Here is an 18,267-nt window from a genome sequence, read left to right as displayed (position 1 = left end):
TGTTTGCAGTGTATGCTCACAGAATGTACTGACATTTTTTCTCATTGCATGTTTATACTGATGTAAAGAGAAACTTGCAGCAACCGCTGTTATCAAATAAACATGAACCTGGTGGTCTCAGGTCCGAATTTCAAGTACAGCTGAGACTTTCTTTCAAAAATATGTTGATCTGGTCAATAAACTCAAGAACTCCCCATCTTTAGGACTAACAACGGCATTTTTATGTTTCTGAATTGCTTTTAAGTGTATTAACAACATCATCAACACGGACACAGTGCAATACTTTCTATGCAGATCTTTGCAGCAAAGTAACCTAAACAGAGGCCCCCCGGGAGGATCCAAAGAACGTTAGTGCAGTAAATATGGAATATTTTGACTGTATTGACATACTTAACTGGGCGAAAACCAACTGATCATTGTGCTACTAGACATATTCCTTTCTTTACATGACACCTATCCAGCAGTATACAATGTGCATTCCACGTGTCTTGGTCGCAATGCCACACCCAGGGGCAACTGCACCCACCCCAGCCAGATACTAACAACTGTTACCTGACTTTCCTCTCATAAGGGAGTCCACTTAACACATTTCCAACAACCCTCATCACAGCAAGATGAAGTTTTAATTCAAACATTTCGTCTTTGAGAAGAACCCGCTTCTCTCACAGTTTATCCATGTTGTGAGTGAATCATTCCATATATTTGTGGAACTCGCACTCTGACTTTGTTCCACTACAGCACAAAGTCAACTAAAATAATATAAATATTTCCTGGCTATTTTACACTACATTGAGAAATCTGGAAAATTCATCTACCTTTTTCCCTTCATGGTGCCAAACTCTTGACCAACACCTTGGTCATGCACAAGCTAAAATACAACAACCTTCAAGTCTGCCTCCCACACTGCTCATCTCCTCTGGACAAAACCTTTAACTTTGTTGCACACATACTCTTCAATGCTCCCTCCATTTCCTCACCTTTAGTCCATCATCAGACTACTATTTGGCTCTAAATGGTTAGGCCAAGGGTGGGAACCACAGAAAGTAACCAAGGCTCCTAAAGAGCCACTTTAATTTCTGTCCCTGAATAAGCCACTTAAACCTCTGAGACAATCGCCTTAAACGGAATGCCAGGGGTACCAAAGAGCGATCTGGAGTGGAAGCAGCTGCTGTCTCTTACAAGCCCTAAGTGACGTCCATGATGTACTGTCAGCTTACTGTCTTATTTCTCACAAATCCCTTTCACTATGTGGCAAATTTCTTTGCAATGTGGTTAATGCAAACCATAATATTTAAACAGTTAAAACAATTAGGTGATAAACCTACAGGCGCTTTAAAGACAAAATATAACTTTAGCCAGCCTCTAGTTATGGGACCTGCAAATGTTTTTTTAATTGCATTATTGATATAAGCCAGCTACAAGGGTACTCTACAAGCTCTGGGCTATCCTGAAACCAAAGACCCAAGGTGCATTCATTGTGCTTCAAGTTGCATATATCACACTACCCACAGTGCCCTGCAAATGTGAAACTTTGGCAAAAATCACAGCTCACATTTCTGTGAGAGAAAGTTTCAGAATCTGCAGAGATCCACAAACTTCATTCAGTCCAACTTTCCCACACTTCTGATAAAAATCCACACGTGTGTGGGTGGGCCTTTCACCTGCCACATGAACTGACTGAACCAGGGACTATTCGTAGACCACATTGACTTGATATGCTCAAAGTTGTCAGCCTCTCACGGTAATGGTAGAGATATCTGGCTCCCAAGAACAGATGAATGTATGTATGAAGTTCAATAGATAGATCGGTAAACAGATAATCACGCAGATAAGTACACTTTATCTAGGGATAGCTAAGTGGAACAAAACATAGCTCTGTGCTCTGTATTCAACAAGTATTATCTCTGTGGCTTGTAACAGGTGAGCCATTGCTCTGCTAAAGCAGTTTAGGAATAGATCTGCTGTTGCAAATGAGCAAAATATCAGCCAGCTGAGCAAGGGACCACTCTGCCAAATGTAAGTGATAGCTCTATTGTGGTGCAAGTGAGGGCCGACTGTGCTAACTCTGGCAAACATGGAGTAGTTCTGCTGTCACAGGTGAGAGACAGCTATGACATCTGGACCAAGTGAGGAATAAGTCAGGCAAGCAAGGGATGGTCCTGCTGTTCTAATGACAAGCGGACATGTGGTTTATTGCCTCATCTATAGTGCTGCTATTTTCTCAGAACTCTGCCCAAGATGACTGCAGGGGAAGGAGGAACTTGCTGCACCCTTTCTCTGTTCAATATATTTATCTATAGGCACACCCAAGGATCCATGTCCCCTCTCATTAATCAATACCATTTATTTGTTGAGCCAAAAGTTGTAGAGAGCTTAAAGGAGAGGGCTCTGAGGAAGTGCTAGTCGCTCAGTTTCTTCAAAAAGAGGAGAAACCATGTGTTGCTCCGGGCCCTTTTTGCAGGGTCATCCCCAGTCTTTCTGCCTCCTTCCTCCTAATTTTTCTAACCAGTTTTTGTTGGCTTTAGGACTCTGGGCACTTTACCGCTACTAAAACAGTGCTAAAGTGCATATGCTCTCTGTGTAAATTGTATTGTTGATTGGTTTATCCATGATTGGCATATTTGATTTACTGGTAAGTCCCTAGTAAAGTGCACTAGAGGTGCCCAGGGCCTGTACCTCAAATGCCACTAGGGGGCCTGCAGCACTGGTTGTGCCACCCACATTAGTAGCCCTGTAAACATGGCTCAGACCTTCCACTGCAGTGCCTGTGTGTGCAGTTTTAAACTGCCAATTCGACTTGGAAAGTGTACCCACTTGCCAGGCCTAAACCTTCCCTTTTACTGCATGTCAGGCACCCCTAAGATAGGCCCTAGGTACCCCCATGGGCTGGGTGCAGTGTATGTTTAAGGTAGGACATATACTAGTGTGTTCTTTATGTCCTAACAATGCAATACTGCCAAATTCGGTTTTCACTGTGCAAGGCCTATCTCTCTCATAGGTTAACGTGGGGGCTGCCTTTAAATATCCTTAAAGTGCAGATTCCCTTTGAGAGCAGATAAAAATCTGGAGTTTAGGGTCTCTGAACTCACAATTTAAAAATACATCTTTTAGCGAAGTGAGTTTTTAAATTGCCTGTTTGAAAATGCCACTGTTAGAAAGTAGGCATTTTCTTGCTTGAACCATTCGGTGACTCTGCCTGTTTGTGGATTGTCTGTCTGAGTCAGTGTGACAGTTGGGCTGTTTTGCACCTCTCTAGACAGTGACACAAAGGGAGTGGGGGTGTAGTCTGCATATCCTGATGAGCCATCTGAGCTAGAGGGGCGGGAGGAGTGGTCATTCACACCTGAAATGACTGTGCCTGCCCTCACACAATGCAGTCTTCAACCCACTCGTGTGTGTCTGGGGCCTGGACTGGACAAAGAAGGACCTCACAAACACTTGAGACTTTGCTTTGAAATTTGCCAACTTCAAAGGCAGAAAGGGGTATAAGAAGAAGACCGCAAACCCCAGACTTTTAGAATCTTTCGGGAATCAAGAGGAACCTCTGCCAAGGAGAAGAGCTGAAGAGCTGGAGGAGGAGTACTGGCCCTTTGCTGTGCTGCTTTGCTGGACTGGCCTGCAGTTGTTGCTTCTGCCTGAAAAGAGTGCAAAGGGTGAACTTCTGTTGGAAGTCTCTGGGACACCAAAGACTTCAGTTTCCTCGACCTGCAGCACTGGGAACTGTGTGTTTTGTGCTGTTCAAGAGGATAAACCACTGCAACACTGCCAACGACATCGCTGGCCTGCATCATGACCTGCAGACGCCTCACAGAGCTGCACTGCACTGTTTCACACTTCGACCCTGCTCTCACTGATGCCGTCATCAGACGACTTCACCGAGCTGCTGCTCACACCCTGGTCTCCGGCATCGCCTGCTCACATCGCAGCCTGAGCCTCCCTGACGACGCTCCTGCTGACACAGGCGCCGCTGCCTGCACGGCGGCTTGTGGACACAGCTCGTGAGGTACACAAAGCACCATCCCGTCCCGCACCGCAGCCCCGGTCCACCGACGCCAGCATCATCGACTCCACCAGGCATCCTGCCGCACCGTGACCTGTGGACACCACTCGTGAGGGTCATGAAGCACCGCCCCATCCCGCACCGCTGGCTTGGGCCTACCGACGATAGCACTTCAGCAACGACATCGCTGCTGCCTGCACCGTGACCTGGCGACACCGCACGTCACACCGCCCTGCTTCATACTGCAGCCCTGGTCTCACTGATGCCGCTGGACGCCGTCACCGAGCCGCTGCCTGCACCGTGACCTGTGGGCACTGCATGTCGCATTGTCCAGATTCACATCATAGCCCCGACGCCATCCACGCCAGCGCTCCGGACTTCATCAGTCCGGAGTTCAATCCGCAAGGCATGTGACTTCAAGGGCCCGATGACTCCCTCACAGACTCCGGAACTGCCACTGCGACGCCAGCGACGCTGCTCTCCGATCTCACTCCAAGGATCACGACTCCCTGCAATTCTAAAGGCACTGTTTGCAGGTCTTCCCAACACCGTAGCTGGCAAACGATGCCACGGCTAGCCTGAACTGTTGGTTTTGTTGATCACAGCGTAGTGATAGCCCCAGGTAGCACTATCGACTTCAAGGAACTGTATTTTTGAGTAAGTCTTGCAAAATTCATATCTTTAACACTGTATGTTGGATTGTTATAGTTTTGGTCTTGTTTTACACAGATAAATATTGGCTATGTTTCTAAAACTGGAGTGGTGTCCTTTTGTAGTGTTTTCACTTATTACTGTGTGTTATTTGCAAATGCTTTACACATTGCTTCTGAGATAAGTCTGACTGCTTGTGCCATGCTACCAAGGGGGTGAGCAGGGGTTATCTAAGAGGGTATCTCCCTTATCCTGACTAGAGTGAGGGTCCCTACTTGGACAGGGTGCAAACCGACTGCCAAATAGAGACCCCATTTCTAACACCACTGTTCAAGACACAGGCCACACTTACATTGTTAGGAGTCGATACAAGAATCTTGCTGATCCCAGGGAAGAAAAGTGTAGACTACCAGAAATATAACCCTAAACCCTAACTGCATGACTGCTCCATCGGTCACACATCTCCTCATTTTTTACCTTAAGATATGTCAAGGGGAGAGGGGGCTTTAGTGGGTACATTTTTTTGTGCAAGGAGGGTATGTTTATGTTGTCGGGATGCTTAGTTCTCCCCCGTAGAGCAGAATAGTGAAACAGAAGCACTTAGTAATTTAATAACTCTTATGGAAGGACATCCCACTCTAGGAGCGTGGAAGCTCTCCAGCTGCCAGTGGGGATCTACAAAATAAATTCAGGACCCACTTCAAATTGGTTTCCTTATACAGTAGTCTCAAGTTCCTTTCTCAACAGAACCACACAGATTGTTGAAAAGATCTTCTAGCCAGATGGCACCCACTGTAGTGATTTGTTTTTCTAAGCTATCTTTTCTAGGCTGTCTTAATTTATTTTTATATGTGAGATAATTATTTCTAATAACTAATGACATTGCAAATTAGCATTTTTGTTAGAAATATAAAGACATCAGGAACCCATTTCATGAGGGACATAATGGTAATAGTAGTTAAGGATAAGAACATTTTAAAAGGTTATCCTTAAAATAGCCAATAATAATTACTGCTTAGCAACAAAAAATTAGTCTGTTCAGAAAATAAATATTAGGGTCAGAAATTGCAAGATCAAGATGGAGGAAGCAAAATAAATTAATAATAATCACAATTTCAATATGTTTAAACATCATACATGCTTTAACTCATTTGAGCCCTTTGTTTTTTGCCTTTTTTGTGAAAGCTCTTGGACAGAGTTTCATGAAACTAATATAGGATTACACATTGGATTATGCCACTTCACTAAATCCAAGTTTGATGAAAATCCATTCTCCAGTTTTTGCTCCACCTGCAATTCAATTTTGGATAACAGAAATAATAGAGGAAATAAATGTCCACCAAATGTTTTTGTTCCTTTTAAAGGAACTTCACATAGCACGTCTAGATTGAATGGAGCATGTTCAATCAGACACTTGGAAGATTTCATGCGGTTTCATTAAATGATGCAAAATTTATTACAGCTTATAAAAATCTCTCATTTTGCCAATGTTTTTGTTTTCTACTGTTGGCTTTCCCAGAGCTTATTAAATAGTGTTGGCATTAGCAAAATCAGTCATGACAGGCAGCTATTTTGGAAGGTTGGCAGTAAAGTATACAATTCCAAGATGGCCAGCGGCCTCTGTTGACTTTGCCAATGCTGGCTCAATTTTACATTGCATTGTCAAAACCAGTAGTGGCAGATGGCTCAATTTTACAAGTGCATCAGCATAGCTAATAGTGATGAAGAGCAGCGGATAGTATTAGAGCGGCAGGGCTGTAAGAGACATAGGCAGCAGCAGGGTTAGTTTTTGGGGAGAAGCAAAGCATACAGGGGATTGGGGGACAGAGTGTAATGGGGTCAGGGAGAGTAAGAGAATGGGTGCCAAAGGAAAGGGCATCAGCTTGAGAGCCAGAGAGAGAGAGAAAGAAGCAGGGCATGCACTGCCATAGAGTGCTATGTCACAAATTTTTTAAAATAGAAAAATAAAAAGCTGTTTCATGAACTCAGGAGTGGAAGGATACATTGAACTAGTAAAAAATGAAGGGGAATCTAAACATTCCAGGGTAGTACAAACCCAGTGACGAGTGGTAAGGATGTTAAATTCTGAGCTGCAAATAAAAAAAGACAAGAAATCTGTTGGAAATGGCCCTTTTAGAAGGGTTATCCCCAAACGTTTTGCTTTTGACCTGTTTTTGATCCTGTGCTGAATTTTGTTTTTGTTGGCCTTAGGACTCTGGGTACTTTGCCACCAGTGCTAAAGTGCAAGTGATCTCTGTCTAAATGGTATTGGTGATTGGTTTATACATGAGTGGCATAATTGATTTACTGGCAAGTTCCTAATGTAGTGCACCAGGTGTGCCTAGAGGCTGTAACTCAAATTCTACTAGTGGGCCTGCACTACTGATTGTACTACCCACATAAATAGTCCTGCAATCATGCCTCGGGCCCACCATTGCAGTGTCTGTGAGTGCAGTTTTAAATTTGTCATATCAACCTGGCAAGTGCACCCACAGGCCAGCCATTGCAGTGTCTGTGTGTGCAGTTTTAAAATACCACTTGCCAGTCCCAAACCTTCCCCTTTACTACATGTAAGTGACCCCTAAGGTAGGCCCAAGGCAGCCGCACAGGCAGGGTGCAGTGTATTTAAAAGGTAGGATATGTATTGGTGTGTTTTACATGTCCTGATAGTAAAAAATACTGCTTAATTTGGGTTTCACTATTGCAAGGACTATCTCTCCCATAGGGTAACATGGGGATTGTCTTGAAATATCTTTTAAGTGTAATAGCCCATTGGGAGCAGATGGAGATATGGAGTTTGGGGTCTCTGAACTCACAATTTAAAAATACATCTTTTGGTGAAGTTGGTTTTTAACTTGTAAGTTTGAAAATGCCACTTTTAGAAACTGGGCATTTTCTTGCTTAACCATTCTGTGCCTGTGCCTGTCGGTGGAATACACGTCTGGGTCAGGATGACAGTTGGGATGTTTGTGAATTCACTTTAGACAGTCACACAAAGGGAGCTGAGGTGTGCCCTGCATATCCTCATGGGTCTTCCTGAGCTAGAGTGCTAGGAGAAGCTGACACTCTTGAATAGGGCTGTGCCCGTCCTTACACAAAGCAGTCTCCAACCCCCTGGAGTGGACCCAGACCTAGGGCAGGAAAGGCAGGGTCTTGTACACTACAAGGACTTTTCTTTGAAGTTTTCTACATCAAAGGCAGAATTGGGTATAAGTACTGGACCTCTGACCCCACAAAGGTAGTATCCTTCTGGACTGAAGACATTCTGCCAGGAAGAAGAGCTGGGTGCTGTAGATGGCACTGCCACTCTGCCTGTTGCTTTGCTTTGCTGGCCTGCTGGTTGCTGCTTCTGTCCTGGGACTGAAAGGACTGGATGTTGTTTTCTACATCCTGCTTCCAAAGGTTCTCCAAGGGCTTGGACTGAGCTTGCCTCCTGTTAAGAAGTCTCAGGGTCATCAAAGACTTTATTTGCCAGCACCTGGGCTCTCTTGCTGAGAGTCCTGACTTGCCAAGTGGTGCCAAATCCAGTTCCTGGGCCCTTGGGAGTGAGTTCTGGTGTGACCAAGAGGAAAAAAGCATATTGACTCCTGAGCAAACTCGGAACTGGCGCTGCCACCAGACTCTGTGCCGCTACCTGTACTGAAGCCGTGGCCCCCGCTGAGTGAGCATGTCAATGCCATAGGCCCGGCACCACCACAGTCTCCCTGAAGTCCAGCCACAGAGTGAGTCCCGAGTGCTATGTCACCGATGTCCGTAACACCCAACTCCAACTTCGCCACAGCACCTGTGGCCCATTGCGTGATCGCGACACTGCAAAGTCGACGCCTCGTGTCTTGACCTCCTGGATTCATCAACCTGCTGGATCATAAGGAACTGACGCTTCGCCATCGATGCCACGCCAACTCCCCTGCAACCATAAGAAACCGACACCTCACTTCCCCTGCCTCGCAGTAAGGAACTAATGTTGCACCTCCCCGATAGAAGCAAGGAACTGACACCGTACCCACTAAATCGACGCCTCACCTCCCTGACTCCGTGCACTGTCTTTATTTCCTGTTTTCCAAGGTACTTTAGCTGGGGTCCATGCGGCTATGTGACCAGCCCCCACTCCCTCGCGAGTGGCATTGGATTCTTGGGAATGACTCCATCAAGTCGTCATGATAGTGTTTCTAAGCACTATACTAAGATTTAATCTTTGAAAATTTGTATCTTTACTTGTGTATGTTGGATTTTTTTAGTTTTGGTCTTGTTTACTCAGATAAATATTGGCTATTTTTCTGAACTGATGTGGAGCACGTTTGTGGTGTTTTCACTGTGCTACTGTAGGCTTGTTCAGATACTTTATCAATTGCCTCTGAGATAAGCCTGACTGCTTGAGCTAAGCTACCAAGGGGGTGAGCAGGGGTTATTTTAGCTGTGTGACTTCCTTACCCTGACTAGAGTGAGGGTCCCTTCTTGGACAGGGTTCAAACCACTGCCAACTAGAGACCCCATTTCCAACAAAATCCATGAAAGGATGAGTATGGAATAGAGCCAAAGCCCACTCTAAGGCCCTTATTATGAGTTGGCTCGAATTTAGTTCTGGGATACAGGGGAGGCGTGCTATCCGATTCAAGTGGGTTTTTCCACTCCAAATTCTGGCTAGCTTAAGTTTTGTCTGTGGTATGGAGAATACGTGTGTGGGTCCATATATATTGGTCATTATGGGGGTGATTCTAACTTCGGCGGGCGGCTGAGGCCGCCCGCCAAAGTTCCCCCACCAAAATACCGCTCCGCGGTCGAAAGACCGCTGAGGGTATTTTGGGATTTGCCCTGGGCTGGCGGGCGGCCGCCAAAAGGCCGCCCGCCAGCCCAGGGCAAATCAACCTTCCCACGAGGACTCCGGCTCAGAATTGAGCCGGCGTAGTGGGAAGGTGCGACGGGTGCAGTGGCACCCGTCGCGTATTTCAGTGTCTGCATAGCAGACACTGAAATACTTTGTGGGGCCCTCTTACGGGGGCCCCTGCAGTGCCCATGCCATTGGCATGGGCACTGCAGGGGCCCCCAGGGGCCCCGCGGCACCCCATACCGCCATCCTGTTCCTGGCGGGAGACCCGCCAGGAACAGGATGGCGGTAGGGGGTGTCAGAATCCCCATGGCGGCGGAGCGCGCTCCGCCGCCATGGAGGATTCTGCAGGGCAGCGGGAAACCGGCGGGAGACCGCCGGTTTCCCGCATCTGACCGCGGCCGAACCGCCGCGGTCAGAATGCCCTGCGGGGCACTGCCGGTCTGTCGGCGGTGCTCCCGCCGACCCTGACCGCCGGGGTCAGAATGACCCCCTATGTGTTTTTCTCTCTTCTGTTACGAAAGTAGCTGACATATATCTCCTGTTCTGAGCAGACAGAAAGTGTCAGAATGAGGGCAGGTGGCAGGCGAGTGGGTGACCTCCGCGGTGCAGTAGGTTAGGATAGGGTTCTGTCAGTCCAGGAGGAGCATTGTCTGCTTCTCCTATGTTATTTCAGGGCCCATGCAGGGGCCAGGTTATGCTGCTGTCTCCACCTCTTGCAGCACTGAAGACAGGTCCTATGGTTCCCGACATGGAAATGTGGTGTCCAGAATTTGTATACCCATAATTGTAGGCTTGGAGATACTTTTTAGTATAATTCCATCCAGATTCATTGCTCAGGGTGAAATTTTGTCATTCATAATGGGGCCTAAGTATATAATTGAAGTATTGTATTGCTGATTGTGACAGATAACTAAAGCTGTCTGCAGCTAGACTGCAAAAAACTAATTTCCTATAGAGACAGCAAGTTAACCATAACTTCAGAATTCCTGTTGCCATGTGTGTAATAGGCAAGCATGTAAAATAAAAGTAAGAAAAACAAAAGTAAGAAAATAGAAGTGGCTCTATAGGAAAATGGTTCGCCCTTCCTACAGTAGCACAGTTTGTCATATGCTATGCTATAATATCCTCAGGGTGCCCAACGGTACCACACCCAACCACTTCAGGTGCACAAATGTTAGGTTGAGAAAACAACCTAGAGTTCATAACACCAATATACCATGGCACTCCAAAAAGTCCATAAGATTCAATCCTTCGTGTATTCAAACAGAAACGTCGAACACTGTTCGGTCACTACATTTTCTTTTTACAAGCTATCCCGTTCGAACACTCGCGACTTATCAAGGCTGGCGCTTTTTTACAGTATACTATATTTTGGTACCTGTTCATCTGACATTACATGTTATTCTGGAAGATAGTAATTTCTTTTTTTTCAGGACATATACTGACGGGGTTCAGAAAATGACAAACTGTGCCTTGAGAAAGTCTCATGGACGAAACACGTGTCAACTGTAATTTCTGTTGAATGGTGTTCTCATTGGAAATATATGAAAACGAACCATATTAAATCTTCTTTATGGACCACATTACAGTGCTCGACGTCTCTGTTTGAATGCACGAAGGATTGAACCTTATGGACTTTTTGGAGTGCCATGGTACATTGGTGTTATAAACAAAAGTAAGAAACCTGGAATTTATGAAGCTTCTTTAATTAGAAAAACAGCTTTGGGATCAATGGGTCCTTTGCTGCAGTACCAGTAAATATTGCCAAACTTCCTCCTTCTTCTTGATGGTTATAAAATGTATGTAAAAACTTTGAGTTCTGCCACTCATGCTTGGATTCTGCTGTCAGAAGTGTGTAGTAAGTAAAAAGAAAAGAGAGAGAGAGAAAGTGTTTGTGTGTGGCCCACACGCGCCCATGTGTGTGTGTGAGAGAGAGGGGGAGGGAGAGTGAGAGAGAGAGACAACAGTTTGCCAGTATCTGTTTCAAACTCCTGTGCCAGAAATGATTCACTCGCCAATTAGTCACCCACGTCTTTTGTGCTATTTTCTACACTTCAGTGCGTAGCAGGTTTCAACATTTTCTGTGCCAAAATAACTGCGCACTTCTGGACTGAAATGGCATGATGTATGCCTATTTGTTTTGTTTTAAAGGAATCCCAAAAGCATATCTTTCCTCACTGCTCATTCCTGAAACTGCTAAATAATGCATGCCACTTCTCACCCCCGAAACTGCTGAATAATGCATGCCGTATGTACAAAAAGAGCTGTTTGCGGGTTGAAGTCGTTGTGTGGGGACTAGGCGTTCTGCTGCAGGAGAATTAAAGGCAAATGGTATGCAATAGGGGAATGGCTCGGAGCAAAGTTTAGAGATTTGACTGAAGCTGACTTTCTGCAGAATGTCAACGAGAGCAGGATAGAGTAATTAAATCATTAGGGACCTCGGTAAGAGGCCCTTAGGGTCTTCTTAGAAATGAGGAACTACCAGGTCAATCAATAACTATGGTCTCGATACCAATGGTTATTCCTCAAAATGTAGGAATTTTGTCACCTGAGAACTCCCCGGAATAAAATAATCCTGATCTGCAGAATTACCATGGATCTTGTAATTTACATTCACCCGGTAACTTCCATCAAATCAAATCAAATCATTAACATTTATAAAGCGCGCTACTCACCCGTGCGGGTCTCAAGGCGCTAGGGGGGAAAGGGGGGGTTATCGCTGCTCGAACAGCCAAGTCTTTAGGAGTCTCCGGAAAGCGGAGTGGTCCTGGGTGGTCCTGAGGCTGGTGGGGAGGGAGTTCCAGGTCTTGGCCGCCAGGAAGGAGAAAGATCTCCCACCCGCCGTGGAGCCGCGGGTGCGAGGGACGGCAGCAAGTGCGAGGCCAGCATACTTGCATAACTTGCATACACGAATATTAAAGTGCGCCAATGAAGGGGCTTTCCTCCATTGTTAATTGATCGTGAGTGGCATTATGGTCACGATGTTGTGTTCTACCTTTGTCCAACTATGAATCAATGTTCGCTGTCCAAAGGCTCCCTTTGAAATGTAATCTACGTCACGTGCTTGTACATCGGTGTCCGGCACCCGGTGACCACACTTACCTGACAAAATATTGTCATTTTTAATAGAGGGGAACTTCAGGGTCATTTCATGCTTGTGCCTGTGAATCATCAGGTGATCCTCATTGTGGAAACGCTGTCAGATTAAAAACACAAGAAGTGCAAGTTAAAGGATTAGTGAATCCATACATTATGTTAACTCTGCATATAGCAACAGACATTACAGAACAACTGTGCACCAGCAAAATACTTGCAACAGATTTAGCTTCATGGAAACAGTGTATTAGTAATAAAGATGCATGTAAAAGGGGTAAGGGTTTATTGCAAATGGTTTTTTAAATATTTAATACTGATCATTGTTATAATTCTATTGTCTATAAAGTTCTGGTAAATCCCAGGATCACAAAAAGAGTTATTATGACCTGGATCCTGGGATCCACTAAAAAATGTGAATTTACCATGGGAATTGGATTTCCTATATATGATTCCCAGCAATTCTTCATTAGCAGCTGCGTGTCTAGTACACCCAGATATTTTGACTGCTTTGAGCAGCTAAAGTCCTGATCCAATGGGTAAAGCTCATTATTCATAAATCTGATGGGCCCAGTAACTTCTATTACCGCCCAGTAATGTCTCTTACCAGGCCCCTCCAGATTACGAGCAACTCGCACTGAGTGAGTGGGGCGATGAGAAGAGCTTCAGTACTGATGTGGCTATATTGTCGCAGGAATGTCAGTGACAGATCAACATTAATACAAAATCACCCATTGAAATACATTTATTAAATACATTTAGGCAAATTGGGCCCTTATCATGACTAGCTGGCTGGGTACATTTTGAAGAGTGCAAACTCTTATTTGCTCAGGGATTGCAATTATGAGTTGTGAGATAATTATCACACACCTGCTTTTTCACTCGGTAGATTACAGATAATAAAACCTTATGAAGCACTGTGGAATTCATTCCACATACACCTCTAGACATAACAAAATCATCCCTCCAGGAAACTCTTCAAGGCTTTACCATTGGAATTAAGCTGGGGATCCAGATGGAGTAAAATATAATTTACAAAGAAACCTCTGCTGAAACCATTTTGAATTTTTTAAGAGCAATAAACAGTTAAAAATACCAATAAATACGTACTGCACAGGAAGGTGTTTCTTGTGAGTTTAATGGCCATTCACGTAATAACGTGTACGTCTTTGTAATAGGTGGTTGGGCATATAATCAGGGCAGGGAATACTGCCGAGCCTATATCCCAGAATCCCAAAATACAGAATAACAATGGTAGAACAAATGTGCCTGAGGCATTAAAGTTGCCAACATTCTGTGGCGTATGTGGCACGTGCAGCCACTGCTTTAGGGTGGTGGCCGAAAGAGAGAACCTTGCCCAGCAATTTCAATGAGCAGGAACAGAAGGGAGCTCCTCTTCCTGGAGAATTTCTAAACACTTCACTCTGTGTGGGACTTGTGGAGGGTCCCCAAATGCAAGAGGCCACAACAGCTCATGACATCTCTATTTCAGGGTGCCCTGTAACAAAAACTCAGTAGTGTTGGTATTCAGTTTGAGAAATATAGAACCTATCCATTCCTGAATGCTCAAGAGGATGCCATTCAGGTTTTATCCTGGGATAAGGCTGAGATAGTCCAAAAATATGATCAGTTTGGCGTCTTTTGCATATATTACAGCAGGCAAGCAAATAATCTAATAAATTGAGCCTGGAATCTGACATCCGTGTTGAAGAGCATGAGGGACATTGATGGCACTGTGGAACCCCACTGTACAAGCTACAGCTACTCGAACGAAATGAAGACAGAGCAAGAGAATGAAAGTACTAACCAGTAAAAGATGTAAATCAGGATTCTACTGCCCCCCCGCATACCAATATCTCTGAGTCTGCCTAAGAGGATTTTGTGGTCATCTGTATTGCCTTATGGCAAACCTAATACGTTAGATGCTATTCCACGTTTTTTTATTTGAGCTCATTCAAATACATAATACAAAATTCCTTTATGTCATTACCTACAATGAAAAAATACACACACTTTACTGTAAAAAAAACATGCTCCTCTAAATTTCATTAAGATGGTACCCATCCCTAACAATACAAAACCGTCGTCATCAACATTCTCATAACAGTTAAACATAAAGGGCCTCATTCTGACCTTGGCGGGCGGCGGAGGCCGCCCGCCAAAGTACCGCCGTCAGAATACCGCTGCGCGGTCAAAAGACCGCCGCGGTAATTCTGAGTTTCCCGCTGGGCTGGCGGGCGACCGCCAGAAGGCCGCCCGCCAGCCCAGCGGGAAACCCCCTTCCACGAGGATGCCGGCTCCGAATGGAGCCGGCGGAGTGGAAAGGGTGCGACGGGTGCAGTTGCACCTGTCGCGATTTTCAGTGTCTGCTATGCAGACACTGAAAATCTTGGTGGGGCCCTGTTAGGGGGCCCCTGCAGTGCCCATGCCAGTGGCATGGGCACTGCAGGGGCCCCCAGGGGCCCCACGACACCCGTTACCGCCAACCAGGTTCCGGCGGTCAAAACCGCCAGAACCAGGCTGGCGGTAAGGGGGTCGGAATCCCCATGGCGGCGCTGCCTGCAGCGCCGCCATGGAGGATTCCTCAGGCCAGGGGAAAACCGGCGGGAAACCGCCGGTTTCCCTTTTCTGACCGCGGCTTTACCGCCGCGGTCAGAATAGGCCTGGATGCACCGCCAGCCTGTTGGCGGTGCATCCGCGGTCCCCGGCCCTGGCGGTCCATGACCGCCAGGGTCGTAATGACCCCAAAGTGCTTTATAAGATATGAGAAAAATAAGGAAGTTTTTACCCGGGGAAAAAAGACTAGCCAAAAAGCGAATGTTTCCAAAGGGGTGGGGGTAAAAACCTGGGAGATAGTACATCCATGGTGCAATTAATTAAAAGAAACACATTATTACCATAGCTTAATCCCAAACAACAGATGGTCCATTAAGTTACCATACCTATCGTTTTCCAGTCTACTCCAGACATGCGCCCTTATTGACTCCCCTCTGGTTCAACATAAGATGTAAGGGATGGGCTGGTAGGGAGACCAGGTGGCAGTAAACCTTTTGATACTCCCAGCACATTTTGCATAAGCCTCCTCAAATGTACGTATCCTTAACATTTCTCTCCCCATTCCTGCAACATGGGGACCCAGCAAGTCATCCAGTTTTGCAAGTTTAAGGATCGGGCTACTATTAGTGCAATTGTAGTGTGGTATTGTCCTGCCTTATTAATTTTACGACTCTTCTTAGACACTCCAAATAACACTAGTCCGGCCTCAAGGGTGATTATGGCCCTCACTCCCTTACTTGTAGCTGAGAACCACACCTCCCAAAAATATCTCAATCTTGAGCACGTAATAAATATGTGCAGCCAGTTTCCAGATTCATCCTGATGACAGCGAAAGCATTGATCCTGAACTGCAGGGTACATCTTAAGCAAAAACACTCAGAATGTAATAAGCCATCCAGCGTGTAAGAATGGTCATCGTCTTAAAATGTGCCACTCTTGGTGATTTATCCCTCAATACTGAAATGACCTGCCAATCATTCTCCGTCAACCTACATCTAGTAGTCTCATATATTATATAAAGATGCCTTGGGACAATGTCCTGTGTTGATGTATTATAAAGTAGCCTATGCCAATTGCCACGCCCATGAGCTTGGTCTCAATCAATAAACGCATGACTTCATGTGGCTCTTGACTTAGATCATATGAATTGGAAAGAAAGTGGTAAAGCTAAAAAAGCTCCACCTTGCATTATCGTGACACCCCACACCTTTGTGTTACCTCGTCCCAGGTCAATAATCTTCCACTGAACCCAACTCCCTCCAACTATATGATACCCAAAACAAAACCACTGCCTTGGAGAGTGAAAGCCCAAATAAATTGCATTCCAAAATCTGTAAATAATTGAATCCTGCTGATACCAGATATATCTTGTATATGGCTGACAACCTGCTGTACCATTCCTGTAGTGTCTTATATCTGGTCTTTTTTGGTAGCTTCACAACTTTAATGAAAGCAGGGATGTTAATTGCGGTTTCCAGTACCATTTTCTTAATGAAAAAATCCTCCATCACCCCCGCCTTCCATTAATCTGCCTGCTAAGTCCCATAGGGTTGCTTGATAGTACATCCGCATATGCAGAAGTGCTAACCTTCCCTGGTCCTTCTGGAGCTGCAGTGTAGAAAACTTAACTCTGGGGCCTTCTTCTTCCATCTGAAGGCCCTCACCAGGGAACCGAGCTCTTGAAAATAGCTGTTAATAATCTTAATAGGAACATTCGAGAACAAAAACAAGAACAGGGTCAAAATCGACATCTTAACTAATGACACCCGTCCAATCAATGTCAAAGGTAAAAGAGACAACCTATCCAACAGACCTTGCACTTTTCTGCGCACAGCAGTATAATTCATCTGAAATAACTGGGAAAAATCGCAAGTGACGTACATGCCCAAATACCTAACTGGGCCACGAGCCCTCATCTGATGCTGTAAAAATCCCAGCAGGTCTTCAGCTGAGGAATTAAACAATATTACCTCCGTCTTGCTTGGGTTCACTTTATAACCTGCAACATCAATCTATTCCCTCAGTAACTCAAATGCCCTCTGTAAATTGGCTATTTCGCTTTCGCTTTTATTTAATTGTTGTTAGCCTATCCGGCCATAACAATATCACACAATAAGTATCAGTCCATCACACTCGAGAAAAAAAAACAAAAAAAAAATAAAAATCACGTTAAATAAAAACATCTCAATAAAAGAAAATTATGCTTGAATTTTTGATTTAACATGTGCCGAAGTGTATCCGATTTGCCCTACATCATCGAAAAACTAAATACGTAACCGTAATTTGCATAAAGCTTAACCTTACGGTGGCTGCCAACCGTCTAATAAAAGCCCGATGCCTAACCCAGTTTTGTAGCACCCTGCACCAATTTCCCAGACTAGATGGCCATGGGCTGTGGGCTAACACATATGGTTATGTTTGAGTCAATTGTGGGTGCATTATTCAGCGTAGCTTCCATGCTTCCAGTATGTAAGTTGAAACTTTTGTCACAATGTGTTTCTCGTCTGATCGCATACATAACACTTCCGCCTCGTTGCACTTCCTGACACCGTAAGATCTAAAAAGTGGACGTAAATACAATTTGCGGAGTTTAAGCGTGAAGTGACATAATAAAAGGAAGTGGGAAAGTGTTTCTAAGCCACCGTGAAGACATGGGCAACATTCTAATCTATCCAGAGGGACGGATTGCCATCTGTTGGTCACCGCCATCACAGGTAGTGTGCCCATGCAGAATTTAAAATAGAGAAGCCTTTTTTCCTCCGGATAAATACTGTCTATAAATATTGCTGGTTTAAGCTCTTGGTTAAACAGGATATAGCGCTTGAATAAGGGGCTAAGTGTCTCACACATACTCTCAGTCTTTTTCTCCCAGTATGCCTTTTTTATGACAGCTAAACTAGGCCTTCTGATTTTCTCTGGATGGAACCAGAGGTCTTCCTGGCCGATAGCAGCCAGGGTAGTTGAGATGTGTTTGAACCAGGGCAATTTCAGATGGCTTTGTAGCTTTATGATGTCCTTAAGTACATCTCTATATGGTTTAAGTTCCTCTTTTGACCAAATACGGATCCAGTATCTTATTGGAGCCAGAGCAATGTAGTCCTCAACCTTTCTCATTTGTAGATCGGTTCTTATTGCGTTC

The 18,267-nt window shown here is 45.0% G+C and overlaps 1 protein-coding gene across 1 annotated transcript in view; it reads right to left on the bottom strand.

Annotated features, from left to right (window-relative positions):
- Positions 1-18,267, bottom strand: part of CREB5 (cAMP responsive element binding protein 5) — a 973,618-nt gene that overhangs the window by 679,190 nt on the left and 276,161 nt on the right. Inside the window, exon 3 of the mRNA XM_069211454.1 lies at positions 12,582-12,675. Coding sequence (XP_069067555.1) covers positions 12,582-12,675 — 94 coding nt within the window. The remainder of the gene's footprint in view (positions 1-12,581; positions 12,676-18,267) is intronic.

The sequence above is a fragment of the Pleurodeles waltl genome, chromosome 10, assembly GCF_031143425.1.
Source record: "Pleurodeles waltl isolate 20211129_DDA chromosome 10, aPleWal1.hap1.20221129, whole genome shotgun sequence".
NCBI lineage: Eukaryota > Metazoa > Chordata > Amphibia > Caudata > Salamandridae > Pleurodeles > Pleurodeles waltl.
This window is presented reverse-complemented; position numbering and strand designations above follow the sequence as displayed.